Source organism: Aegilops tauschii, chromosome 3, assembly GCF_002575655.3.
Source record: "Aegilops tauschii subsp. strangulata cultivar AL8/78 chromosome 3, Aet v6.0, whole genome shotgun sequence".
Lineage (NCBI taxonomy): Eukaryota > Viridiplantae > Streptophyta > Magnoliopsida > Poales > Poaceae > Aegilops > Aegilops tauschii.
The window spans coordinates 490759998-490787359 of NC_053037.3; the positions used below are offsets into that span (position 1 = coordinate 490759998).

Below are 27362 nucleotides of genomic sequence, written 5' to 3' on the forward strand. Positions count from 1 at the left end.
CCTGAAAAGCCAAAAACAAGCAAAAAACAGGGCGCTAGGTTAATAGGTTAGCCCAAAAAAAGATATATAATTGCATATAAAACATCCAAGATTGATACTATAATAGCATGGAACAATAAAAAATTATAGATACGTTGGAGATGTATCAGAGTCTTCTTCTCAATGACTTGATTTTGATGCATCTCCTCAGTGGTCTTCGCAAGCAAGCACATCATCGGCAGAGGTCATTGCAATCCGGTCTAAATTGAACACCGAAGACCAAGTTAGCATGATAGCCCCTGAGAAATTTTCCTCGATGACCTATCAGTTGCCAATTAAAAAGCATGGCCTTTTAAGGCAAGTGTAAGGTCGTTGAGTCTCGTGAAATCTCTTGAGGTGAATCTCCTTCTTTCATGGTCACAAAAGTCATTGTTCTTCAATATAGATAGGTTGGATGTCTTCATGATAGTGTTGCCTTCATGTAATCTCTCAAGAGCTTCCCATGGTCCATTGGATGTGCCATGGGGACTTATGCGGATGAAGACAACAGGAGTCACGACCTTGAGAACCATAGACAAAGCAAGGAAGTTAACTGAAGACCACTCATCTCCGAGGGAGTGAGATTCTTCAGAATGTTAGAAGAAATACCATTCAAAGTACAGGACTTCGGGTTCTTGGAGACTCCATGCTGACTCTAGGGCGAGTACATAACCTCTCTGTCTTGGTCTCATTCGCGGGGTCCATATGCCTGGATATTCTAGGCTGACTTTGGGTAGCTTCCTAGTGAACTCAGAAAGCAACTAGACTCGCGCAAAGTCTGTCTAGAGGCTCTCGACCAGACCCAGCAACAACAATGGCTAGCAGATATAGGGATTCTCTCTAGGGCGATTCTGTGGGTGTGGTTGTATATGGAAATGTGCAAAAATATTTGACTCCCACATCCTTTTGAAAGAGCACCCCCTCTTCATAGTATGGCATTTCCTATGACTTAAAGAAACGAAGTCATGGCGAAATTAAATCATGCCATCTTCTTTTAATCTTTTTTGCTTGGGTCGGGAGGTAGATGGTCCTCGACCACTTTTGCTTCATATCATCCAGGTGTAACCACTATGTTTACAACTTTGATAACCTTGTCATTAACATCCCCACCCTCATATGGGCTTAGATGTACTTCCACCTAGTTTTACTTGTTTTCTTGAAAACGCCAGTTTCGTTCATTCTAATTGGCATTGGTGAAACTCTAGCACTATTTATATGTATAGTTAGTTCGTAGGTTAGTCCTTGATAATATGTGGGTAGTACTTGTAGGGTTAGAAATGGGTGTAGGATTAGTGTTAGATAATATGTGGTAATAGATTTGTCCTTGACGCATTTTTCTTTGTTTACATTACTTAATTTTAGATTGCTAGAATCATGAATGTCCATCATGTGGACAATGCGGTATTCTAAGCAACAATACTAGTGTTATTGATCTGTAGGAGAAAGTCATGGTGTTTGTTGCAAAGCCCAAGGTTGTGGAAGGAGTGAAGGCCGGTTTGGATTGGGCAAACCAAAATGATGAAATTCAATCGGAATCAAGGTATGATGTTAGGTCGGGACATCGTTGTTGCATGAAGACCATGCCTATCACATCAGAGTCACAAAGCATACAGGGAGGTTATTGTAGTCACAGAAGATAATTCTCAAGCTATTTTCTACGAAGGTTGGTGGTGGTTAGTTGCAGATTGATTTGAACTGATGTGCCTCTACATGTAATGTCATGAGCCTGGCTCGGAAAGTGTCGCTTGTTGATGCTACAGCTGAGGTGTATGACACAAATATGAGCCAACCGCCCATGAGCCAACCAGTTGAGTTGACATGAATGATAATGACGACGTTGATACACAAGAAGGTGATATCCCTTTCGAGCAAAGTAATGCCTTAGACTTGGAGGATGAGCTTCACGGGGACGGCCTTGATGATGTTAAGGCACAATGTGTAGAAGTGGACTTGAGCCCCTGCATAAGTGATATACTTGGCAACTTGTTATCTTTCATTGCCCACCGCTACAAATTCTTACATGAACAAACCATGGGCACCATCTTTCTCAAACTCCACGTGTAATGTTGCTTTGAGTCCGAGTGCTTCTCAAGTAAGGTTGATGGTGCATCATAGAGTACTCCCACAATAACATCTGATATTCAAGCAAGTCTCTGAACTTCAGGTTGGGGTATACACGTGAGTGTTTATATCTCCTCTTCGGATGAAAATGGCAATGGTCCAAGTTCTTTAGTTCCCCAATCATCAACTATATGGCCTCATCAACGACGCTAAGATTACTAAACAAATATATTTGGTGCTCCTGACCTACAATTTGTAGAATTTGTACTTCTGGTTGATGCTTTATATATAAAGCGGGGCGAAAGCCTTTTTCGGTATGCAGGGGCTCAACAACCTCCAACAAGCAGCGTTGGCCGACCTACGCTTTTGTCGCCCACAAATGCGCAAACACTACAAAGCTCTTGATAGAGGTCATACAAATGGCATGTGTGCATGGAGTGAAGCACACAAGTGCATGGAAGGCCAAACAAGCTGCGTTTAAGATATTGTATGATGAAGGGGAACAAGCATACAACCGCCTCCCTAAATTGTTGGGAGCGATGACCGCAAGAAACCCGGGCATGTATTATGTGGTGAAGCCACACCCTTCGAAGACTACAATGCTAGCATATTACTCCCTCAGTTTCTAAATCTAAGTTTTTTAAAAAATTGCAAATGAACTACAACATACGGATGTATATAGACATATTTTAAAGTGTAGATTCACTCATTTTGCTCCGTATATAGTCACTTGTTGGAATTTCTAGAAAGACTTATATTTGGGAACGGAGGGAGTATATGGTATCACAAGAGAACGCTGATCATCATGTATTATGTCAGTAAGCTCATCGGCTACACCATCATACATTTGCACTTTCTTACCAGAGCAAACTACATTACTTCCATGAAGCATCCACTGATATTGGCAAGAAGAGAGCGTAGATTCATCAAAAATCACTTTTATTAACAGAAAGCACAAAATGCTCTCATCCAATCATAATAAGAGAGCATGAATAAGTATCCTTGTGTGGTCAAACGTGACAAGACGCACTGTCACAAGGCTGGAGTTGACAGTAAAAAACAGGTCAATTTTGAACAGTGGAGAGGAAGTTAGGCGCCATGATCTCGAGCAGCCCCTTGGGGTTGTCCACGTGAACCCAATGGCCGGAGTTGGGGAGGACGTGGAGCGACACTTTCCCCGCGTCAGGTCTGCTGCCTCTCCTTGACAGTGCTTCTAGCCTCTGGACATCCTCAGGGTGCCATCTATCACTGAGCTCTGCCTGTACTATTGAGATCTCCAAACCCTTTGGTGGGTTTTCCAGCAGTCCCCAGTAGCTTCTATCTCTGAAAATTAACAGTAACTTAACTCAGTTTGAATACAGCAACGTGTTGAATATGTTTGGATGATGCAGGATTACATGACAACTAGTACGCCAATGGATTGAAGATACCAACACAGGGCAATAATCAGACAAGAGGAAGTGTTGTTGAGGCAAAAGATAAACTGATTGCTACCTGTAAGAATTAAACATGTCTGTGGCAGCCTGAAGATCAAAAGCCCAGGTCACATGTTCATTGTCCTTCTTCAAGTTGCTGCCAATCCAGTCTGAAAGTGATTTGGAGAATCCCAGGCTGACCATGTGGTCCACAACCCACCTGATAGCAAACAGTCATAACATTAAGAATCTGAACAAAAGTGAATTATTTAGTAGTTCATGCTAATTATCTTGAAAGAGCCAAAATGTCAGCTCTGCTCCTTCAAGGCTTCATGAGTAAGTTAGTGCAAGATAATCGTTGGACCAGGCAGGCGTCAACCATTTTACAATAAGAGGACTATGCTTCCTACTCGCCCGGACAAATATTGGATGTCTGGATACTAAAAATTACTCGCCCTGAGCATCAAAGTAACCAAGCCAGTTGACATTTGAAATGCACGGTGTGTTTAAGGTTATTTTAGTGCTCTGAGCATCTAGCAAAATTTTGATTCCATGTACACCCTTCCGGCACATGGTTACACACACTATAGCCTAGAATTTAACATGTACTGGTTTTGGAATACATACTGACTAGAATTATCAATATAACGAATTGTCATTTCTTGTTCTGTCATTCCATCTTTCGGCGTTGTTATCAGCCTTTGTGCCATGTACTCATACACCACACTGTTTGCACATGAACCTTTTCTGTGTGATGGGTCGCTACATTAATGTTTGGTCAAGTGATGTACGCACTAGATTTGTTTGCTGATGCCCACTATTCGATAAAATGAGCAGATTGAATAGTACACTTTAAATTAATATTTCAGATGGATTAGGAAGGAGAGAAATATATCTTATCGAGGGAATGTAAAAGAATTACTTGCGCGATGGAAGCGATGAAGGAAGACTTGCTAGTGTTTGCAAAACCCGTTCAACTTCACCGTCACTGTTATCTATTTGTACTTCTCCAGGGACAGAATCAAGCACCCAGAGCTGTTCTGCATCAAAGGAAATAAATGAGACAGGGATACACATTCTTTATCCCCTTGACCCAGTAATGTTCAGTAAGCGTGACCAATCAAAATAATCAGGGGATAAAGATGATGCCAAGAAATCAACTACCAAGTACAAAAGGCAATAAATTGTCATTCTCACAACAGAATCACAACAAATTCTCCGGAGGTTGTACTGGGATGCTACATTAGGATCTCTTACACATCTCAAAGCATACTTTACTTTGTTACACATAGTGAACTACATGATTCTTGTTTCCTTCGTGTCACCTTTTTCATATGTAACAGTAGGATTTTCTAGATCAACACTGCATGACTATGTAAATAAGTATAAACTGCACCTACTGTAAGTTGCAAAATCAGACAATTTATGCACAAGAACAATAATAAAACAATTGGCAAACAGAAGAACTAATATGTTAGAACCAATCACGTGGAAGCTAAAAATAACTCACTGAACCTGTTTGGGAAGAGCAGCAGATTCTCCGTAATCGCCACGGGAGCAACTCTCCGCGAAATCCAGTGCAACCTTTCCACCCATGGAGTGACCCACGACGACATCTGGCCATGTCCAGCCCCGAGCCTTCACCAAATCAGCAAGATCTTTGGCCGCACTCGACATATCATGGGGCGGGCTCAGCCCTTTGATCCTGGCTGAGCTCCCATGGTTCCTCAAATCCACAAGAACCATCTTCCACTCTACAAACACAAACACACACGCATACAAATCACAAAATTCAGGTCTCTAAACAAACTCCCGGCCTGTGACTGTAAGCAAGCGCTGAGCTATGTAAAATGCCGAGCACATTGACGATTCTCCAACGTTCAATGGATACCACAACGATCAGTAGCAGTGCTAACTGTTAAACAGATATACGCATTTAATAAAGGGGGGGGGGGGGGAGGGGGGGGGGTATTCTGCGGCAGTTACCGTCGGCGGGGGAGCGGTCGCGGAGCTGGGAGGCGAGGGTGCGGGAGAAGGTGCGCCAGTTGCGGCCGGAGCCCAGGAGGCCGTGGAGGACGAAGGCGGTGGCGGTAGGCGGCTTCTCCGGGGAGAGCTGGATCTCGTGGAAGGCGAGGGTTTCGGTCTGGTGGGCGGCGTCCGAGTGGACGGAGGAGGAGAGGAGCAGGCGCCAGGGAGACCAGGAGGCGGGGGAGGAGAGGAGGCGCGAGCGGAGGGAGGAGGAGGACGCTCGGAGGGACGCCGCCATGGCCGATCGCTCCGCGGGAGTTCTCGCCAGGCGACGCGGCGATGGGGTAATGGCTGCCGAGCCGAAGAGCACAGAACGAACAGAAAAAAATAAAGATGAGCTGAAAACAGGAAAAAAAAAATATGACAGCTGTGGGATTTGAACCCACGCCCTTCCGGACCAGAGCCTAAATCTGGCGCCTTAGACCACTCGGCCAAACTGTCTTGATGTACGTACTGAGTTGGCTAATTTATTAAACCTAACGAGGAATTAGGATAGTCCTCCAATATCTATGAAGAAACTAAAAAGATGGACAACCGCACATCTTTTATTTCAATTCCATTTTCAGAGATGGACAACCGCACAGTCGATGTGTCTAGGAGTATCATTTCATCGACTAGCACGGTAGTGGCAGAACTTGGCCCAAATAGCTGGGTGGGTGGGCCGGCTGATAGAAATAGCTATTGGCGGAGAGTTGCCTTAAAGAAAATCTCATAGTTGGGCGGGGCCAGGGCCCTTTGGCTTTGTTGTAGCACCGCCATTGTAGCACGGGTCGGCCCAATGGAAGGAAGATGAAAAAGAAGGAGAGGTGGAGGCGATGAATAACAATACCGATGAGTTGAAGAGGGCAAGAAACGAGTATACTGAGAAGAGGAGGCAATAAAAGTTAGAGATGGAGGAGAAGAAGAATGAAGAGAAGAAGGCGATATAGGGGCTATGCAAGAGAGCAAACGGAATCAACTAGACATTGAGGAGAAGATGCTCTAAATTAAGGCGGAGGTGGAGTTGCGTAGGCTCCACATGAAGGCTGATCGGGCAAGAGATGGCCGCCTGAACACCCAGAATCAGTTCATCACGATGGATCCAATGGCTGGGGAATTTTGGGCGAGTCCATGGGATATCACCATACGTTTTAGGAACCTCGAACAAGGACAAAATACACACGCCGAAGGAGGAAAGAATGGCGCAGACATCAGCGGAGTGGACGGTGCACACAACGGCGACATGTGATTTGTGCATGTCACTGGTTAATGCTTTTGTTTGTGCAAATTGTCAAAAATTATATTCATGATTGCTTGGTGTGCCAAACATTTACTTTTGGAGGGAATCTAAGTGTTTGAATGAAAAAACAGTAAAACAAATTATGGAGGTTGAGATATGGCGGCTTTGTGTTTCCGCGTCACCTCGACAGCCTCCATATTCGCATGGAACGCATTTCATATGGCGGATGGCGATCTCAGATACGGAGACTCTGCTAGAGTTGCTCTAAGGTATGCATGCTTTAGAAATTCATTTATGGATTAAAGCAAGCATCTCAGAGTTGGAACATTTGTTTTGATGAGGCGGCCAAAGGATTTCACTTCATCAAGAACAAAATAAAAAATGAACCTTGTGTTTATAACAAAATTTAGTGAGAGATTGGTCGTGTTTCCAATCATAATTTTTTTGGAAAAAGTCCATTTTAAACCTTGAACTTGTAGAGGTTAGACGAAATGGACCCCCAAGTCAAAATCCTGGTCGATTGCACATTAAACTATGCAATCCCGGTCTAAATCGAACCCTGACATCATTTGAACCGGGATTCGTCTGGTGGGCCGGCCCGCTAAATTATTCTTTCGTTCAATAACAACAATTCCAAAAGGCGCACACCCTGGGGAGCTCGTAACTTTCGCTGAGCCATTTTTGTTTTGAAATAACTTTTGCTTCAAAAAAAAGTTCGGAGCGATGATCGTGCACACCCTGGGACCTCGTAACTTTCACTGGGCCGGTTCCTGGTACTCGCGCCAAAAAAGCAAAAAAAAAACACCTCAAGAAAAGTTCAGAGGGTGGATCGAACTCGCGCCATGAGAGCATCGAACTACTCCCTCCGTTCCTAAATATTTGTCTTTGTAGACATTTCAAATGACTACCACATACGGATGTATGTAGACATATTTTAGAGTGTAGATTTACTCAGTTTGCTCCGTATGTAGTCACTTGTTGAAATGCCTAAAAAGACAAGTATTTAGGAACGGAGGGAGTAGTATGAATAACCACCTGACCTACTGTGCGCTACTGGTAAATAGCAAGGCGAAAGTTATAAGTACATTTGTAGTCGCGTAATTTATCACACATGTAAAAGGTTACTGTAGCAATTTGTTTTTAATATTTTTAAACATTTTGGGAAAAGCTCATGAATTACAGAAAAGTTCATTTGTTTTGAAAAAATAATCAATTTTGAAAAACAAACCGCCAGGACATATTGTTTCTACATTGTTTCCAAATCCCATAAATATTTTTTTGAATGCGCAAATTATTTTGCAGTATAAAAAACCGGCCTGGAGCTACTGAATAGCAGGCGCGAAAAAAATCTGAAAAGTTATGCGGGAGCATCTCAAACACGCGACCTAGTGAGTTCAACAGATAGATTCACAGCGCGAAACATTATGTACCGAACTGCTTTTGAACATTTTGCAAATATTTTGCACTGAAAATTTTGTAATATCCATTGAATATTTTCTTAATACACAATAAACATTTTAAATTATACACAATGAACATTTTTAAATATATGATGAACATTTTTAAATACACATTAAATATTAGGGTAATATACCACTGAACAAAATTTAAAAACATAGGGAAAATTTATATTCATTGAGCAATTTCTAATATACAATTAACAATTTATTTTGCATGATGAACTTTTTCGTAATATAAATAGGAAAATGATCCGAAGGAAATAGAAAAAAGAAATCATAAAAAAGGAAAAAGAAAAGAATATAAATATAAATAAAAAAAGAAAAACGAAAAGAAAGCAAAACCAGTAAAGAGAAACAAAAAAAATAACAAACGAAAAATGGAAGCAACAAGGCGCTGACGTGAACTGGGCCGGCCTATCCACGGGCGCTGCGAGCGTTTCCTCTCCAATCCCGGTCCACGTCAACAATCCCTGTTTGGGAAATGATCCGAAGGTTCGATTTAGACCGAGATTGCATAGTTCAGGTGCAATCGACCGGGATTTTAACTTGGGGGTTCATTCCGCCGGACCTCTACAATTTCAAGGTTTAAAATGGACTTTTTCCTTTCTTTTTTTTTTGAAAAAGAGGATAACCCTCTGTATCGAGTGATGCACACAACCATATACTCCCTCCGTTTTATAATTTAGTACTTCCTCCATTTCACAATGTAGTGCCTATAGATTTTTGTGAAAGTCAAACTTTGTCAACTTTGACCAAGTGTATAGAGAAAACTGTCTACATCTACAATACCAAACATGTACATTCTAAAAATATAACTCATGATGTATCCAATGATGTGCATTTTGTAGTCTAGATGTACCTACTTTTCTCTGTGGATATGGTTAAAGTTTGTAATATTTAACTTTTGCAAAAATGCACTACATGAACAGAGGGAGTATCTGTAATCGTACATTTCACATGCAAATCATAGAGCTGAATGGTGGGTGCACCATTCAGATCTGCTGCGGGATTCTTCGAGATCATTTGGTGATGCCTGCTGCACCTGTGGCGGCTGTGTCCATTGGCTCGATGTCGATGAGGAGGCCCTGAGCCGGGGACGGCAGCGGGTACCTGGAGAAGCTGCCGTCGCAGCCGTCGGCGAGCTTCCACTTGAACCCGGTGACGATGTAGTGCATGGCCACCAGCGCCTCCACCCTAGCGAACTCGTTTCCCGGGCACACGGTCGCGCCGCCGCCGAACGCCACGAAGCTGTAGGGCGGTACCGGGCTCTCGAACCTCGCTGGCTCGAACCTGCTTGGCTCCGCGAAGATGGCCGGGTCCCACTGCGTCATGTTCATCGCCCCCAACACCTGCCATCCCTTGGGGATGAGGTGGCCGTCGAACTCCACGTCCTCGACCGCCCTCTTGAGCAGGGAGAACACCGGAGGTACCAGGCGCAGGGTCTCCATCGCCGCCGACCATGTGTACTTCATCTTGCCGAGGTCGTCCCATGACAGAGCTTCCCCCGGAGCCTTGCTCCTCGCGACCTCTTGTTGCTCCGCCACGACCCTGCCGTAGGCGTCCCTGTTGCCGTCGAGGTGCCGGAGGAGGAAGGTGAGGAGGGTGGCGGTGGTGTCGTGCGCCGCTACCATCATGAACATGACGTTGTCGATGATCTCCACGTCGGCTAGCCCCTCGGCGAGCATGTGGGTCATGAGGTCGTCGGACGGCGAGCTACGCCCGCTCTCCAGCTTGGCGCGCTTCTCGTCGATGACTGCCGCGACGGTGCGCCGGCCTCGCCGGCTCGCGGCGAAGCACTTGCCGAAGGAGGTGACAGGCAGGTTCACCGGGATCGCCCAGATGCCCCTCACCAGCTGCTGGAACTCCGCGGAGAGCTCCCGCCTCACGGCGGCGTGCTCAGCTCTCCCGAGCCCGAAGATGACGGTGCACATGATGTCGAAGGTGAGCGACTTCATCGACGGCATCACCGCGACGGTTGCGCGGCCGTCCCAGTGGGCGCGGATGTGGTGCCGGACCTCGTCGTCCATGCTGGCGACGTAGCTCCTGACGCTGTCCAGCTTGAGGAACTGGAGCATCATGGCCCTTACGCGGCGGTGGTCGTCGCCGGCCAGCTCTCGGATGTTGCGCCTGCCGACCATACTGTTGAAGGAGGTGGTGGTCTTGGCGGTGAGCGCGGTGCTGGCGAAGAGGAACTTGTTGGCGGCGGGGCCGACGAGCAAGGCCGTGGGGAGGCCGAAGAGGGAGAGCTTTGAGATGGGGCCGTACTCGGAGGCCCAGCGCCGGAGCCATGCCTCGGCGGTGTTGGCGCGGAGGGCGCGCAGTAGGCCGACCGTCTGGCCGACGACGGGAAGGCCCAAGGAGCCCGGAGGCAGCTGGCGGCGCCGATCGTCCTGAGATGAGCTTTGCTTTCTCAGGTGTGGCAATACCAAGAAGATGAAAGCAACGATTAGTGCCGCCAGAGCTGCCAAGACGGGAGCCTCCGTTTCCATCTTTCTTGATCCAAGCTCTCCCCAATGGCCGTTTTTCTGATCAGATGGACACTCAGTCCACTATTGTATAGTAAATTAAATCGATGAGATCAGCTCATCCAAGCTTAATCTTTTAATTGGTCTCCTATAATGATATTAAAGTACTTCATTTGTTTATTTCCGGTCGGAATTATTGGTGGGAATCGATGGAATTATTTCACGATGGATTCCTCGGGAGTACAGACAAAATTAGGAGCTACAGAAGCAACAGAGAGCGAGGATTAATTCAATTTAGCTATATTTCAGTCAGCTGAATTTTTGTCTTGTGGTCAATCGATTTTCTGGCCCTTGGATTGTGTTTTAAGATTTGTGTAGTTTTTCTTTTTTCAGTCATGTTTTGCTGGTGTTATTGGGCTGTTTGGATTTGATTGACACCTACTTTGGGTCTGTCGATTTCGTTCATGGGCTGAATTTCGTGCGTGCATGCTGTTTTTCCATGTGTTTGCTTTTGTTTTTTGCATGTGAAGATTTTTTATTTTTCAGTTGAGTTTTTTTCTTTACGTGTATTTTCGGATGTTGAGTGCGTGAAAATGTATACACGCAAGTACTACATGTAGAAATTACATTACAGCACGGAAACTTCACTCTTATATATTTATTCTACATATTATAAAAAGTGCATTTTGTGCTAATTTTGTGATCTTTTTATTTTCTTTATTCTTTAAGGGTAATACCAATGCTAATTGTTTTGTGCTATTTTTTTGCTAATTAAATACATTTTTCTATTATTGTATGTATGTATGCACGAAAGAACTATACAATATGTGTGTAAATTATACTAGACTGCTAAAGTTGCATTATTATATGTGTATTCGCTGCATATTATAAAAAGTGCAATTTCACTGCAAAGTTGTGTGCAAGTTTTTTCTTTATTTTCTTTCTTCTTAAGAGTAATACCAATGTCGCTAATTTATTCCCTCTTAGAAAACTTTATTTGTTTTACCATGTTTAGTTTTTAATTCATTTCCTGTTTTCAAGGACAATACCAATGCCACTTATTCGTTCCTTGTTTAAAAACTTTGTTTTTATGTAAAATTCAGTATTATATGTTTATTCTTAAATAACTAAAAAACTGCAATTTATGTGTAAATTGTGTGCAAATTACATCATTATATTTTTGAATTCTGTTCTTCTTAAAGTGTGGTACCAATGCCACTATACTTCATTTCTTCTTAGAAAAAATTACTTTTATTTTTGTGTTTGTAAGTAAGTATACACGCAAGTATGATACACCATGTGTGTACATTATAGTAGAGAGCAAAAATTGCACCGTATATGCTTATTTTTGGCATATTACAGAAGTGCAATTTCAAGGCATACATGTGTGCAAGTTATTTTTAATTTTCTTTCTTCTTAAGGTGTTTCATTTTCCCCTATTCAGTATTTCGTTTTGTTTTTATATTTTCTTTCTTCTTAAGGGGTTTCATTTTCCCCTATTCAGTATTTCATTTTGTTTTTTATATTTTCTTTCTTCTTAAAGGTATTCATTCTTACATAGAAAACTTTATTGTTTTGTTTTAGTTTTAGTTTTTGTATGTTGTTTTCTTAAAGGGTTTATTCTTCCATAGAAAACTTCATTATTTTGTTTTTGTTTTTTTATTTTCTTTCTTCTTAAAGGGTTTCATTCTTCCCTAGAAAACATCATTATTTCGTTTTGTTGTTGTTTTTTTTATTTTCTTTCTTCTTAAAGGGTTTCAATTTTCCCTAAAAAATTTCATTATTTTGTGTTTGATTTATTTTCTTTCCTCTTAAATGGTTTTATTCTTCCATAGAAAAGTTTATTAGTTTGTTTTCAATTTAATTTTAATTATATTTCATTTTCTTTCTTTAATAGTAATACATTTACTTTGGCATATTATAACAAAGCGCAATTTTTGTGTAAATTCCGTGCAAATATTGCCATTACTTGTTTTTATTGCCTTTCTTCTTACAGGGTACTGTCAACGTTCAGATTTTTTTATTTTCTTTCTTCTTCAAGGGTAATATTAAATGCCAGTGATTCATTTTAGCTTAGAAGACTTCATTATTATGAATTTTTTTTGTTTCTATTTTTCTCTTTCTTCTTTAAGGGCATTGTCAACTCCACTAATTCATTTCTTCTGAGAAAACATCTTTTTATAAAAGTTCCACTAACATATGTTTATTCTTGCATATTATAAAAAAACATAATTTCTGTACATATTGTGTGCAAGTTTTATCAGTATTCATTTTGTTTCTGGGGGGGGGGGGGGGGGGGTCGGTTGATGGTGTAGGGGTGCAACTTGCTTGAGGTTAGGCATAAGGCTAACAGTTTAGCTACATAACAGTCGCCTGACTTTTTCGTTTTGGTTCAGTCGATTTTCTTTTTACTCCGAACATGCATTCATGCAAGATTGCCTTTGACTACTGTATGCATGGCTACATGCGGTGCCATGCCTTCATGCCTGTATACGCTGCACCTTTTTTTATCTTTTCTTTTTCTGCATGTTAGTTTTTTATGCGCGCGCGTGTGTTATGTGCCGTCATATGTGTGAGATTGGGATGTACCATTGATATGAGATATGGTTCAAATTAATTTTTGACATTTGTGTGTGTTTTTTATTTTGCTTTTTTTTTTGGTCGGGTTGTTTTTATATGAATGTATAGACACAAGTATTACACAAATGAGTGTAAACCATAAACTGTGAAAAATCATCATTCTTATTTAGTTTTAGTTTTTGGTTTATTGTCTTTCTTCTTTAATATTTTCTTAGAACATTTTCTTTTGGCGAAAATTTCACTATTATAAGTTTATTCTTGCATATTACAAAAAGTGCAAAAGTGCAACTGTTTTCATTTTCTTTCTTCTGGAAGGGTAATAACAATGTCACTAATTCATTCTTCCTTACAAAAACTTCATTATTTTGATTTTTTTTACTTTTCATTTTATTTTCTTTATTCTTTAAGGGTAATACAGAGCCATTAATCTATTTATTCTGAGGAAACTTCCTTTTCACGGAAATTGCACTATTATACACTTATTCTTACATATTATAAAACACGCAATTTTTGTATAAATTTTGTGTAAATTTTGTCATTACTTTTTCTTTTCTTTTTTCTTCTTAAATGGTAATACCAATGTCACTAATTCATTCTTCCTTAGAAAAATTTATTATTTATTTTATTTTATTTATTATTATTTCTGTAAGGGCCATATCAAAGCCACTAATTCGTTTTCTATTAGAAAACCTATTTTTTTAGAAATTTCACTATTATGTGCTTATTCTTGCATATTTAAAAATTGCAATTTCTTTGTAAATTGTGTGCAAACTTTGGTTTAGTTTTAGTTCTATTTTATTTTCTTTCAATTATTATATGTGCTTTCTTGCATGTTATAAAAGTACAATTTATGTGTAAATTGTATGAAGTTTTTTCACCATTTGTTTTAATTTGCGTCAGTCAACTAACCCAAATTTAATTTTCAATCGACTAACATGCATGGGTTGTTACTAGATTGAAATGCATTAATTTAGCTAGCATCGATCGATGGGAGGAAGTGCATGTGCGTACAGATACTTAAAATGATGTACGATACTTTTTTGCAGCTAGTCATGTACAGTACGTGAAATGCATCCATGCATGTGTTTGAAGGCTCCGTCCTCCGATCCAAAAGAAAAAAATAATGAGGAAGAGGAAGGTAGCTAGCTAGCAGTGTTGGTGCAGATACATATGTACGTTGGTTGTGTACGTGCACTGCTCAACGCTGCGCGTACAAATTCCTCGGAAGCGAATTAATATCGCGCGTGACAATGGCCGGCCTGCTCACCTTGATTTTTTCACGTGCGATCGAGTTAAGGGCCAGTTCTTTTGAGCAGCTCTCTGGAAATAAGCTGTTGTGGAAATAAGTCCAGGATAAGCTGCTGTGGAAATAAGCCCATGAAAATAAGCTATCCAGTTCTTTTTAGTTTCTGTCATTGAGCTTATTTTCTCATATGTCACGTGAATTGTCTATAATACCCTTGAACTATAATTTGAGATCTCAATGTGCAGAAAATGGATCAATCAAATTTTAGATCTGAATGTACAGAAAATGGATCAAACAATTTCACATCTCAATGTACAGAAAATGGATCAATCAAATTTGAGATCTCAATGTACAGCAAAATGGATCAAACAATTTCACATCTCAATGTACAGAAAACGGAGACGCAGGGGAAAGGCGTGCTCGCCGGAGGTCCTTCCGCGGTTCTGCCAGTCGTCTCACATGCCGGAGGCCATTTGCGCCGCCGCTTCGGAGCTCGCCGGCGTCCGCGCGCCGGTGGATCGAACGGGATACTCCTGCCTGGGCTCGGGCTCCCGGCCAGCTGCGACGCGGCCTCGGCATTCGGCGGCCAGCGGACAAACGGTGGGGGTGCACGAATGGCGGGGGCGCCGGAGGACCTGAGGCGGCAGGACGCCCATCCCCGTCGATGGCAGCGGCGGCGGAAGGACTGGAGGAGGACATGAGGCGGCGGACGCCTACCCCCATCGATGGCAGCGGCGATGGAGGAACTGGGGGAGGACGTGCGGCGGCAGAACCTCCGGCGCGGATGACCGCTGCAGGCGGCTCGAGTGGCGGCGGCGGCGGAAACCCTATCGGGAGAGCTCTCCTCCTCGTCTGTGGCAGACTGGCAGGTCGCACGGTGGCAATCTGGCAGTAATTTGCGCCAACTTCAAGGGCAATGACGTATACCGCTTCATTTGTAAGTGGCTTCTGCGCGGAGCTGGTCTACCCCCAGCTTATTTTCATTGTGAGGGAGGAGGCCGTGGAAATAAGCTAAGCCAAACACCTCAGTTCGAGTTCTTTTGGGCTTTTAGCTTAATTTGACCAGAAGCTGAAAAAAGCTACAAAAGAACTGGCCCTAAGCCTTGATGCACAGAGGTAGTTTCGTTGGCTGAAACAGCTTTGGGTCAGTCCACATTAAATTTTCAATCGACTGACCCGTAGTCAGTCCCGGATTAATTAGCAGGTTCATCTACACTTCCGAGGATGTCATTTTTTCTTTACGTAGACGTTCGTCACGTTCGTCAGATCTGCTTTCATCTTCATCCCATTTGTTTTTCGTTGAAAACCTTAGCTGTGGTGGGCGATGACGACAACGTCGCTCCCTTCTTAAAGGCGTTGCCTTGAGGGAAATACGACCAGCCACCCTTGGGTTGGCGTTGGCGGCGATCTACATCAAAAGTTGGTGCGGTGTGGCATCTACCGTATCGACGACGGCTGGTCTCGTTGGAGTGATGCGGCGGGTCTCGGCGATGGATGTGTATTAATGAACGCGCGCAGGGTGGTGGTGCTATCTGGCATCAACGGGAATTTGGCCTGGCAAGATCAATGTGTGGATCTCTCCTAAAGCTGGGACGGCGGAAGATGGCAGTGGCAGGTTCTGAAGGGTGCGCATGCGGGCGCGCTGAGGGTCTACCAGACCGCTTGGTGATCTCGACTCGCTGTGGGGCGGCTTGATGAGGCCACCAGATTATGATGAGGCACGACCTCAGACGTGCCACTGATTCGGCCCGATCTTTTACGATGCAACGAATTACTCCAAGATTCACGATAAAATCTTCCAATCACGTGAACAGTACACGTAACTTGAAGATGGGGTGACGACCACCAACGGATAATCCCTCGACACACGAGAAACCTCCCGCCGTAGTAGACGTAACCAGCCCGCAACCCGTCGGTGACGACGAACCTCGAACCAAGTGCAATTTTCGAATAGAAAATTCACACAAAATAAATATGAACGACACCCAAAAAGGGTCGCTTAATATCGATACACAATATTGTCTAAACTCTAAAAAAAATAGCCTCCGTATAATGGACGAAGCCAGCCCGTTTTATAGGTGACACATCAGATCGTTTCAAACCGATTCATAAGCAAACAGGTAAGAAATCTGATACGGACTCTTCGTTCAACTAAGAAGATATTTTCCTAACTAATTATCCGGCCACCTTGATCACATAGCAACCAAATTAGACTTAGAACATGACACGTAACTAGTACTAGTTGTAGACCTGCCTGAGAAAGATGCCATGCATGTAGCTAGCGTTCGCACTATGGAAGGAAAAACACATCATGTAACTAGTTGCTTGCTTATTTTTTGCCATAGATCAAAACACAACCTGTTTGGGGGAGTTCTGAAAGTTGGTCTGATCTCTTCTTGTGGTAGAGGCATCTGGAGCAATATAGAACCAACTAAAACTTGTCCCGTTGAAGCACCATGGTCCAAGTCTCTTTCCTTTTGTGTAGCATATGAAATAGCTTGAAATATTTCCGTACGATGAAACAATAGCTTTGCCACTAATGGCCACATCAGATTATATGATGTGAGTTGGTACGTGAGTAGGGCACTAGTAGGCGTAGTGGCATATATCACCAAGAATATGATTTTGAGTTGACCCATGTATTTATTTTTGTTAAACTTTATTGAATAATTTAATAAAGATGGGTGTGTGCATTGGAGGTTATCCTCTTTTTCAAAAGACGTACACTTGAAGCATAGGCGTGCTCTCCTGCGCCACCAACTTATGTAAATAAAATATACACTTAAAATTGAGAATTCGTTTACAATCAGCACTATAATTTCAAGGTTTAAACACAGACTTCACTCATAGTAGAGATAAAGATTTAGTAAATGCGCTCAATCGTTTGGAACTAAAATATTTTGGCAAGTGCGACAAGGGCGTACCATTTACTAGTATTTATGTTTATTTGATAAGCCCGCTCAGTTGTTTGAAGCACTCATTGTTTTGGTAAGTGGAGGGGAGACCGTACCCATTTAGGGCCTCTTTGATTCGTAGGATTTGTATAAATGTAGGAATAGAAGAAACATAGAAATGAAGTTAGTACAAAGTTAAGTCATTTATTTTGAAACGGAGGAAGTACATGATTAGAATGGTCGTTTGATTGAGTGCAGGAAAACATAGGATTCTTCACATAAGATTGAAGTGGATGAAAATCCTATAAAACTAGTACAATTGAATTCTATGAAAATTTTCCTATGGACTGTAATCCTACGAATCAAACGAGCTACATAGAAAAAAAAACCCCTAGGGATTGGCATCCTCCAAATTTCCTTTAGTCCTTTGAATCAAAAGAGGCCCATTAACACTTATGCTCATTTGGTAAGTGCCTTCAATTATTTTGTTGTTTTGGTAACCAAGGGGAGGGCACGATACGCCATCGTAGATGAGATGGCAGGTCATCATTCACCAATTCATTTTAATAGTAGAGATTTATGAATTAGCATGTAAAATAAATAAAATAAAAATAGTAGGAAGAGAAAACAAACAGGAAAAAAAAGAAAACAATTAAAACTGTTGAAAAATAAACTGAAAACTAGGGAATAATTTTACAAAATCAAGAAAAACAGTCGGCCGAACGACACACACCCTTATGGGCGAGGCCCGTAGCATTTTCATAATATTCAATATGCACCATAAGGCTTCATATCTAAGGAGCTCCGAAATCACTGGGGTACCCCTTGCAAAGGTCACTACCACCTTCTCAGGTTGCCACAAGTGGCACATTGCGATTTTTCTTTTTTCGTAGATTCGACTATTCAAAATATTTTATGTCTTAAACCGTGCATCCAAATCACCATCCGTTTTCATTGTTGGATTTTTCGCGTCGAGATCTTCGAAACTAGATCCCATGTTAATAGGTTTCGACGAACTTTTTTTCATGAAAAAAATGAAAGAAAAAAAGGTGCTAGAAGCACCATTTTTCGCCACTTTTCCCATTTCCAAGAGGCACATCTCGCGGAAGCAAATCTGTGTCTCTCATAAAAGAGAAAACCGTGTTTTTTCTTTTTCGTGAGGCATAATTATGCTTCCACGAGAAGTAAATTTGTGCATATCATGAAAAAAACAAAAAAATTATTTTCAAGAGGCACATCTATGCATCTTGCCGAAGCAAATTTGTGTCTCTCGCGGAAGGAAAAAAACATATTTTTTTTCTCTTTCCGAGAGGCACAACACGGAAGCAAATCGATGCCTCCACGAGAAGCAAATATGTGCCTCTCGAGTGCTTTTTCAACACGGAAGCACAGTTGTGCCTCTCGGAAACCTGTGCAACACGGAATCACAATTGTGCCTCTTGTGGAAATAAATCTGTGCCTCCATGACAAACAAATTTACGCCTCTCGCAATAAAACGCATTTTCGCGCAAAGAAAATTTCATGTTTTGTCCAAAACCTAGGGAAAACTGAAAAAAACCAAAAGACAAAAAAAAGCATCTAAAACGCGAAAATATGTACGGAAAAAAAACTCAAGGGAGCGCCCAACACACAATACATGGCGGCTGAGAGCGTGTTAGACCATCAAAAAATGACCCTGAGATGCTCCCTTAGAGCAACTCTAGCAGACCCCGCATTTTGCCGATCCGTAAAATGTGTTTGCAGGTCGCACGGGGGCGATTATGCAGGCCGAAAATTGTGGTGGCAGACTAGAAACCGCAAACGGACCCCTAAATTTAAAAAAAAATGTTTCGCGCGAGAAATTTAAACAACAGCTCGCCGGAGCTCGCTTGCATACATGGTTCTTCTTTGCATAATAAGTTCATACACGCCACATACATACATAGAGGTTAGATATGCTAGACAGGGCCTACGCTACCGCATCACTGCAACAAAATTGAGCTCACCGGAGCTCCTGCGGTAGCTGCCCACCGGCGGCGATCAGTCGAAGTCGGAGGAGTCGGAGCCGAGGTCGACGAAGAGCTTCGCCTGCTCCTCCTTCATCACGCGCAGGTCGGCCTCCTTCGATGTCTGCGCCTGCGATGCCGTGAGGCCCGAATCGAGGAAGAGCCGCTCGTACTCGAGCTCGCGCCGGATGCACTCTTCCATCTCCTGCAGCTCCCTCACCGACCGCTCGAGGACGACGCGCTCGAGGAGCTCCTCCTGCCCCGGTGGGAGGTAGTCCTCCGGTCCGATGACGCCTCGGCGCGGCGGCGCATCGGGCACGACCTCCTCTGGCTCCCTCTTCACCGGAACGAGCCGCGAGCTCGATGCGCCCGTGGATGAGCTCCCACTAGTGGCCAGATGAGCTCCCCGCGGACCAGTTGGCGGAGGAGGCGCGGCGGCGATGGGCGCGCTCGAGCTCGAACTCGTCGAGCTCGCGCCGGTCGAATGCCGGCGGCGGCGGGGCACCCTGGTTGAGCCACCGACGCCCCCCCCCCCCCCCTCGCTTGCGCGGCGTCAGATCTGGCACGGCAGCGGTGCTCCGCCTCATCCCCCGAGTCGGCCATGGTGGTTCAAGACTCGCCGGCGGCGAGAAATCGAGCGGCGCGGTGGGGAATTGGAGGGGAATGAGGCGGCGGGAGGATAGGGTTTCGACCCGCATCTGCCCCGCAAACCTGCGGTTATAGTGGCTCGGGGGTTGCGTTTGCGGGCTGCGGCAAAAAAAATTACGGGTCGGACACCGATGCGGGCTCTGATCTGGCCAGAAAAATGGGCCGAGCCTGTATAATCGCCGGAATTATGCGGGTTTGCGCCGGATGCGGGTTCTGCTAGAGTTGCTTTTAAGGGGTACCCTTAATTAGTTAGTTGCTCTCGAGGAGCCCCATATCTTAATAAATTTTAGAGGACGCGGTCGCTAGTTGCACGCTGAACCACGAGACAAGAAGAGGCCCCGACCAACCAAAAAAATTGTCCGGGCGGCACCGGCTTGTCCATTCATTTCTCATCCCCGCAGGTTAATCGGGTGCACCCATTAACCGGCACTGGTATTGTGCTCTCTCAAGCCTGAATCTCCATCCTGCCTCCCTCCCCAGAAAGAAAAGAACATGGCGGCTGCGACTGCAAGGCAGCTGTTGGTCCACAGGATCACTACCTCCTGCTCCTCAGGGACGCTTCCCAAGCACACTTCCAGCAGCCATGGCCGCTCTGCTTACAGCTCCATGTGCTTCAACAAGGCCGAGAAGCTCCCCAGTTTCAGGGCAAGAGTGTCCGTGAAACCGCCGCGCGCCGTGCCGGGGAAGGGCGGCATTGTGCCGGCCGACGATGACGGGGTCAGCCTCGGCACCGTGAAGCTGCCCGCCAACATCGACGTCGCTCGGTTCGAGGGGTTGCTCTTTCAGGTCAGTAGTAAGCATTTCTGGTCTTCTCTCTCAGCTTAGGCCTTCAGGTGAACTGCTTGGTGTATTAGTACAATTCAATACACCCAGGTAGAACTGATGTTTACGTTGAACCTGTTTGTCTGACAGTGGGGAAACAGTCTATGCCAAGGCGCCATGTTGCCACTGCCAGTGCCTATCAAGGTAAGGCGACCCGAGAGCCGGCGATATGGTTTGATATACTTCTGATTTCCTCAGCTGATACTGCAATTTTCCATGTGCAAACAGGTGGACAAGGTGGAGGGCGGGATCAGGCTAGGGTTCATCGGGATCGACGACGGCGCGACCTCGCTGCTGGCCTACATCGACTGCCTGGTGTCTCCGGCGACCGATGGCTCTGGGTTTGTGTTCCGAGCAATCAGGAACGGTGCTATGAAGGACATGGAGCCGCCTGGGGAGCCCCGGATCATGAGGAGCCTCCTCATGGCGCTTCAGAAGTCCATCCAGATTGCGCGAGTTTGACAAGCCTGTTCAGATTCTGCAAGTTTGACACTGAAGAAGGAATATGATGCAGCACGATTGCCTTTCTCTGTTGATACAATTTGTAATCCCTATTTTTCAAGGTCTCCTTTCATGTTCTCTTCCAAGATAAAGATATAAATTCCATTAGAGGAAGTAATGCTAAACAACTCCACTGTCTTCTCTTTATTCATAATATAATATTTCCTGAAGGACTTCAACAGTTAGACTAATTGGTCGAAAATTTGAGTTACAGAGTACACACGCACACGGTAAAGAAAACATGTCAATATAACAACTGGAGCATTGCCAACCGTCACTTTTAAGTATACATGAACCACTGTCAAATTGGGCTGGAAAAAATCAGCCTAAAACTCAAAGGGCCAACCACTATCTCAAACACAACGGGCAAACACAGTTTCGATTATGAACTGGAACACGCCTCTAGCTTTGGGAGGATGCTGCGCCACGCATCAGCGATGTCTTTAGCTAACTTTGCTTGACCTTTCGCAAACTCATGGAATGCAAGTCCAATATCAGCTGTTTTCTGCTCCTGGAATCGTGCAAGCTCGTCGTTCATTACACTAACTATGTGCTCGTACCTCTTCGTAGCCTCCTCACTGGCTGCTTTCAACTGCGTTTATTCACAACAAAACACCGGTCAAACAAATTATCCATTCACAATTTCTGCTCGCGCGATATAGTTCCTTAAAAGTAATACTTACCTCACTGAACTCAGTTTCCGACTCGGAAAACTTCTCAGGGTTCATGAACTTCATCTTTTCACTGCAGTAAGAATACGATGAGAAAATTTCCAGGTAATAGTGCAAAATAAACATGAGATCGACACAAGGATTACCCCTGTGTTGTGCTAAGAGATTAGAGATTTGATTATTTGACTCTGGAATTTTCAAATTGGTAGGGCCCAGTTTTTATTAGTTATTATCCTGAAAGGTGAAAGAACTCCGCCATGCCACTAAGCACGAAATATGGAACTTGCAATATGCAATACATACAGGTTAAGCTCTTTATACTTCCTCTCCTGGTCCAAGTCAAAGTGCTGCCTGAAAGCATTGGCTCGATCAAGCATAGTGGCCTGCCATGACCATGAGAAAATTAGTCATGACCTCAATTTGCTTTGACATTTCTTCAACATTATAAGAAATTATCTATTTGCAGTTAATAGATGGAAGAGAAATAAACTCACCTTTATTGACTGCACAGCACGCACATAATCTTTCAAAGGTTCTTCAAAGTTAAAGAGAAGGTTGTCTGCCTGTAGTAACAGCATATCGACAGCATTAGGTAATAGAAGTACTAACTACTAAATGAATGGCCATATGGTATTTAAAATGAAAAGTGGTACAATCCTAACAGGTTACTGATTACCTCTCTTTGCAGCTTTATTGACAACATTTCTGACTTCGAACCAACTTCAGAAAACACCTTCTCCAACGAATCCCCTTCGCAGGCGCCTAAAAGCTTAATCGCTTTCCCAAAGTCCGCCAAAGATTGCCCAAGTTCTAATGAAAGAAAAACAGAATGGTGAAATTGGTCTTGCAATCCAGTTTAACACCACATAACCAAGAGCAAGTTGAGATATTGTTAATGGCCTCCGAACCGCAGCCTTGTGCTCATTATGATACCATGCACCAGGTCATCTAGTTCTATCTTTTTGGAAAACCAAATTTTTAACAAACACAACATTTTACTGCTATTTTACATCAGGGATGAACTCAAGAAACTTTTTTTAGGATCAAGATATTACCTCTGTGCCTTTTTACAAGGCGAAATGCTTGTTTCTGGGCCTCTGCTAGATGATTTTCTAGCTCAAATATATAATGTTTAAGCTTCTCATATTCAGGAGTAGATTCTTCCACTGGCTTTTCTTTTCCCAGAACAACATCACTGACCTTTGACTGTACATCCTACAGAAATCATTACCAACTATTAACCAGTAACTGCAAATTCAATATTAAGAAAGGAAAGAGGGGGGGGGGGGGGGGGATTGTATCCGGTAATATCAAGGACATCTTACTGGGCAATGAAGAAACCATACCTTAAACATCTGTATGAAATCTCCCGGCTTCTTAAATATACCAGTCTCATAAGACCTTGCTCTATCCATTTTCTGTTTCATGCACGCAAAAAACAAAGCAATAACATGAGCTGAAAGAATGCCATCAGCAACTGGAGTTTCTGGTGAACTCTTATCAATTATGCAGTGAAATTACTCTTATTTTATTTAGTTCCTTGAAAATTTCAGTGCTACAGCAATAATGATCAAATCACCGGATGACGAAATATATGCCAGTCGGACCAAGAGTTACTTGATTATTAACAGGTACCTAAGTGAACAATATGATAAGACTACAGTAATACATGCAACTTATAATTCCTATGTCAAATTTATCTGTAACATAGCTGTGAAGAATAAAAAAACTTTCTAACATTAAATAACTATATAGATTAAAATTTATCAAGTAATTGTAGAACTCAGCTTATGCAAATACTTCACCTCTTCATCTGCCTGCAAAAATGTCCTCAAATCTTCGCTTTGCTTAAGTTCAGGGTGTGAAGCTAGTCTGTTGATGAATAGGTCCAGAGCTTGGCGCCTCAATTCAATGAATTCTTTGCTAAACCGGAATTTCTCTAAGAATAGAGCAAAGAAACAACAGTTCGGTAAGCAATAAAACACAATATTGGCACTAAAGTGGTCCGTACATTTATGTTACTCTGCAGGGAATATATGGGATAGATTGATGATAAAATTACAATTTGTCATATTACCAACTGCATTCTTCTCTGGAAGAGGAGGTATAAAAATGCCTTTGTACTTCTCAGCTAGCCGATCGTGCAGCCACTCAAAATCACTATAGCGTCGGATAACAATTTTCTCTGCTCCCTCGAATTCAGGTAGGTTAGTCTACAGAGGTAAATATTAGCAAATTAGTAAATCAATAGCAGCACAATCAGCATATGGCCAAAAAGGAATAAATATATATCTTCTCAAGGAATTAAATGTGATACAGCTCCTAGATAGCATGCAAGCACAAGACAAATATGGAGAATGAAAAGTAACACGAGTGCTGGAGGTCAATTCAATAGGCTAAACTAATGGGTGTGAATTAATGATAGAACAGTACACACAAAGTGTCGTCAATTGGCGGTTTACACAATATTGCCATGTCATTCCGTGATCATCTTTGTTAGCATACGAACCAGTAGGATCCAGAGTCTAATGGTGCGGGTCACTACAATCTTGCTGTGTTGCTTGAATGAATTAGAAAACTCACCTGTATTTAAAGTATGTTAAGTATACAGACAGATTTAGTCATGAATTGGTGTGAGCAATGCAACAGATGGTGCTTCCTCATAGAATCATTTAATTATGGAACTGAAGTATTTCCTCTTTAAGCGAAGAATTTTTTTTTTGTGCTCCTTTCTTATTCAAACCATGCAGGAGGGCTACATATAAATATATTAAGAAAGGCTAAGTGTACAACATAGTTGAAGGGTTACAGCTAGACAGTCAAACCGACCACGCCCAAAGGTGATCAAAGGCAGGAGAGTGACCAATCCCTCCATCAGAGCTGGCACTTGGCACTCGACCGAGCCCTCGAAAAAATTACGGAGACCGTGACTTGGTTATTGAAGATTCTTTGTGTTCCTTCCATATAATCGACTCCCATTGTCCTGATACTCCATAGCTGCTCTCTATTGCGACTTCATGACAACATTCAGAACTGTTCAATGTCCTGTAGTTTTCTTTCGTCATACTTATAGCTCTACTAATTAAAGAAAATATTTTAAGGGCTTTCTAGTACCCACTCAAAGGCCATAAGAGTGTGCACACCACTGAGTTCATTAATTACTCGACTGTTACTAATTTCCAATGTCGGATCTAAATTAAGAAACCAGAGTCCATAAATCGAGCTCCGCTGTTCCAGCCTGACTGACACATATAGCGGGCGAAAATCGCTCCAGGAATTGGCATCACCGAACGGACATAACCAAACAATCAATTCGAACAGAACCACAGTAAAAACTACTGAATCTGGACCAAATCGAAGTAACCGGCAGGTCGGGCACTTGGAACAGAGAACGAGTCAGATGACCTTGGTGATGACGCGGTAGGAGATGTAGGACTGGACGCCGGTGCCCATCTTGACGGGATCCGTGACGCAGATCGACAGGAACGGCGCCCCGGCCGCCGCCCCGGGCGACCGCGGGCTCTGCGACTGGCTCCTCTCCTGCGAGAGCGCGCATGGGTAGATAGATTCAGTGGAAAAAACAAATTACCGGCCGAGCGCGCGAGTGGGCGGCGGCGGGGCGGAAGAGGGGCGGCGGAGGGGGCAGGGCGTCGGAATTTACCGCGGAGATCATGACGGCGAGCTTCCCCTGCGAGGCCTCGTCTCCTCGTTGCGGCACGGCGAAGCTACGGGAACGAGGAGAGAGGGCGACTTGGGAAGAAAACGAAGAGGATTCTCTTTTTCTTATTTTTTCTTGTGAGCGATTTTGTTGGTTACGAGATTACTGCTGGGACGTCGATGTACCTGGGCCCTGAGCAAATCCGTTTTAGCCCAGCTCCGCGGCTAATCGGCCTGCCACAGCTCGCGATTAAGACAGGCCCAGCTTGCTTTTTCCTGATAGTCAATATATGGAATCAATATTCTTTGCGCCTCCAAGAAAAAATGTTTTTATCCCAAAAAAGGTGTTTAATTGTGCTTCTAATAGTTCAGACTTCGTTCCTGTTTCGACGGTGTGTTGAGACGTGGCGGCAATCTCTTCATTAAATAAGTGCTTCCGAACTTATTCCTATTCTGACGATGTGTTGTTTGCCATCGGCGGGGAGTGAGTAGAGGTGGGTCTTCGCCGGTTGAACCTTTGGTTCACCCGTGAGGTGTTAGTTCATTTGCACAATAGAGACTGCTTTTCCTTTCTCGATGACAGCGAGCGTTGCTTTTCTTCATCATCGAGAAACTCTCTCTAACCCTAGGACCTTGATGTCATGGGCAAGGTGCGCTCATTGCCCAAACAGCCCAGAGCGTCGAAGTAGTTTCAAAAAACTGAAGGAGAATTCACTTGGTGAAGTCCTCGTGGCAGCATTGATGACTCATTGCTACAACGGAGTACTTTGCCATGTGAGTGGTTCTTGTAGACAGCATCTCGTTGGAAGTTACAAGTTACTATTTTACTATCTTGCAGGGGCCTCTACAGTTGTTCTTTTTTATATGAATACAACATTCTGTTGTTAGAAAAAGGTTCTTTGCAATCAAATAGGAAAATTCTCTGAGAATTTGAGATTGCTAACCACATCTGTTTTGAAGTATATTATAATTGAAATTGCCATGGTCTTTGTTGTCAATCCACAATTTAATTAAATCAAACTAATATAATGTTAGAATCAGTCTCTTTCCCTTTTCTTTGGTTCTCTTACATCTCCCAATGTCATTTTTTCTTGATGTGTAATAGTTTTTCTAAAAAAACATGAATTGTTCTTTCTTACTTGTCGCCATATGAGTTATTGTCGTTTACATCTCTCTCTCTTTCTCTCTCTCTCTCTCTCTCCGCTACCCAATTTCAGCTACCTTTTTCTAGGGAGCACAAATCAAATAAACTCTTCTTTTTCTAAGGAGCACAAATCAAATAAACTCTATACTGAATTGAGCCTAGGTCAGATGGTTAGTTTCTTTGTGGTGGAACTAGCCTACCAGAGTTCAAGTCCTAGACTTGACATTGATGATCATAATTTATAAAACTAGTTTAGTCTTTTTGGTAATGTTCGTTCAGTGGGAGGAGACGTCTCCATTGACTACGGAGGCGCCTATGGTGACTTCGTCAATCAAGATGTGATGTCGGCTCAGTATTTTGGAGATGTGTGTGTACGTTCATATAAGTGAGTGTTTTGTGTTTGTATGAGCGCACACGTTTGTACTGTGTTAAAAATAAAACTTAAACTGTAAAGCAGGCCAGGAAGACACATTCGAGCATATCTATTACAACTAACTTGTGTGTTTATTTTATTTTTCTAGTTCCAACCCCCATGCTCAGGCTTATAA

General features: G+C 43.2%; 4 protein-coding genes and 1 non-coding gene across 5 annotated transcripts; 1 reads left to right on the plus strand and 4 right to left on the minus strand.

Annotated features, from left to right (window-relative positions):
* Nucleotides 1-3001: 3001 nt before the first annotated feature.
* Nucleotides 3002-5907, minus strand: LOC109743894 (uncharacterized). The gene is made up of 5 exons (XM_020302981.4): nucleotides 5481-5907; nucleotides 5010-5248; nucleotides 4417-4529; nucleotides 3574-3714; nucleotides 3002-3402 (listed from the first exon to the last, which is right to left on the minus strand). The coding sequence occupies exons 1-5, from the start codon at nucleotides 5758-5760 to the stop codon at nucleotides 3144-3146; spliced, it is 1032 nt and encodes a 343-aa protein (XP_020158570.1). The 5' UTR covers nucleotides 5761-5907; the 3' UTR covers nucleotides 3002-3143.
* Nucleotides 5884-5963, minus strand: TRNAL-UAG (transfer RNA leucine (anticodon UAG)). The gene has a single exon. It is a non-coding gene; the product is annotated as a tRNA-Leu (tRNA).
* A 2869-nt stretch (nucleotides 5964-8832) lies between these two features.
* On the minus strand, nucleotides 8833-10690 carry LOC109743885 (cytochrome P450 716B1-like). The gene has a single exon (XM_020302970.2). It carries the CDS (start codon nucleotides 10688-10690, stop codon nucleotides 9221-9223), a length of 1470 nt encoding a protein of 489 aa, XP_020158559.1. The 3' UTR covers nucleotides 8833-9220.
* A 9610-nt stretch (nucleotides 10691-20300) lies between these two features.
* LOC109743882 (uncharacterized) lies at nucleotides 20301-21467 on the plus strand. The gene is made up of 3 exons (XM_020302967.3): nucleotides 20301-20805; nucleotides 20932-20985; nucleotides 21070-21467. The coding sequence occupies exons 1-3, from the start codon at nucleotides 20512-20514 to the stop codon at nucleotides 21301-21303; spliced, it is 582 nt and encodes a 193-aa protein (XP_020158556.1). The 5' UTR covers nucleotides 20301-20511; the 3' UTR covers nucleotides 21304-21467.
* LOC109743881 (sorting nexin 1) lies at nucleotides 21458-25833 on the minus strand. Its single transcript, XM_020302965.4, has 11 exons — nucleotides 25675-25833; nucleotides 25419-25553; nucleotides 24091-24226; nucleotides 23819-23952; nucleotides 23360-23431; nucleotides 23069-23228; nucleotides 22690-22823; nucleotides 22508-22576; nucleotides 22317-22396; nucleotides 22026-22086; nucleotides 21458-21934 (listed from the first exon to the last, which is right to left on the minus strand). The coding sequence occupies exons 1-11, from the start codon at nucleotides 25684-25686 to the stop codon at nucleotides 21725-21727; spliced, it is 1203 nt and encodes a 400-aa protein (XP_020158554.1). The 5' UTR covers nucleotides 25687-25833; the 3' UTR covers nucleotides 21458-21724.
* Between the last annotated feature and the right edge of the window lie 1529 nt (nucleotides 25834-27362).

Bases quoted from the DNA above. Each gene is read 5' to 3' on its own strand.
- LOC109743894 (XM_020302981.4), bottom strand. From the start codon at position 5,760: ATGGCGGCGTCCCTCCGAGCGTCCTCCTCCTCCCTCCGCTCGCGCCTC. The intron at 5,249-5,480 runs GTAACTGCCGCA...TTGTGTTTGTAG, and splicing joins CGACCGCTCCCCCGCCGACG to AGTGGAAGATGGTTCTTGTG. The intron at 3,403-3,573 runs GTAGCAATCAGT...GTTAATTTTCAG, and splicing joins GACATGTTTAATTCTTACAG to AGATAGAAGCTACTGGGGAC.
- LOC109743882 (XM_020302967.3), top strand. From the start codon at position 20,512: ATGGCGGCTGCGACTGCAAGGCAGCTGTTGGTCCACAGGATCACTACC. The intron at 20,806-20,931 runs GTCAGTAGTAAG...TTTGTCTGACAG, and splicing joins TCGAGGGGTTGCTCTTTCAG to TGGGGAAACAGTCTATGCCA. The intron at 20,986-21,069 runs GTAAGGCGACCC...ATGTGCAAACAG, and splicing joins CACTGCCAGTGCCTATCAAG to GTGGACAAGGTGGAGGGCGG.
- LOC109743885 (XM_020302970.2), bottom strand. From the start codon at position 10,690: ATGGAAACGGAGGCTCCCGTCTTGGCAGCTCTGGCGGCACTAATCGTT.
- LOC109743881 (XM_020302965.4), bottom strand. The intron at 23,953-24,090 runs GTAATATGACAA...CTCTATTCTTAG, and splicing joins TCCAGAGAAGAATGCAGTTG to AGAAATTCCGGTTTAGCAAA. The intron at 21,935-22,025 runs GTAAGTATTACT...GAATAAACGCAG, and splicing joins CGGAAACTGAGTTCAGTGAG to TTGAAAGCAGCCAGTGAGGA.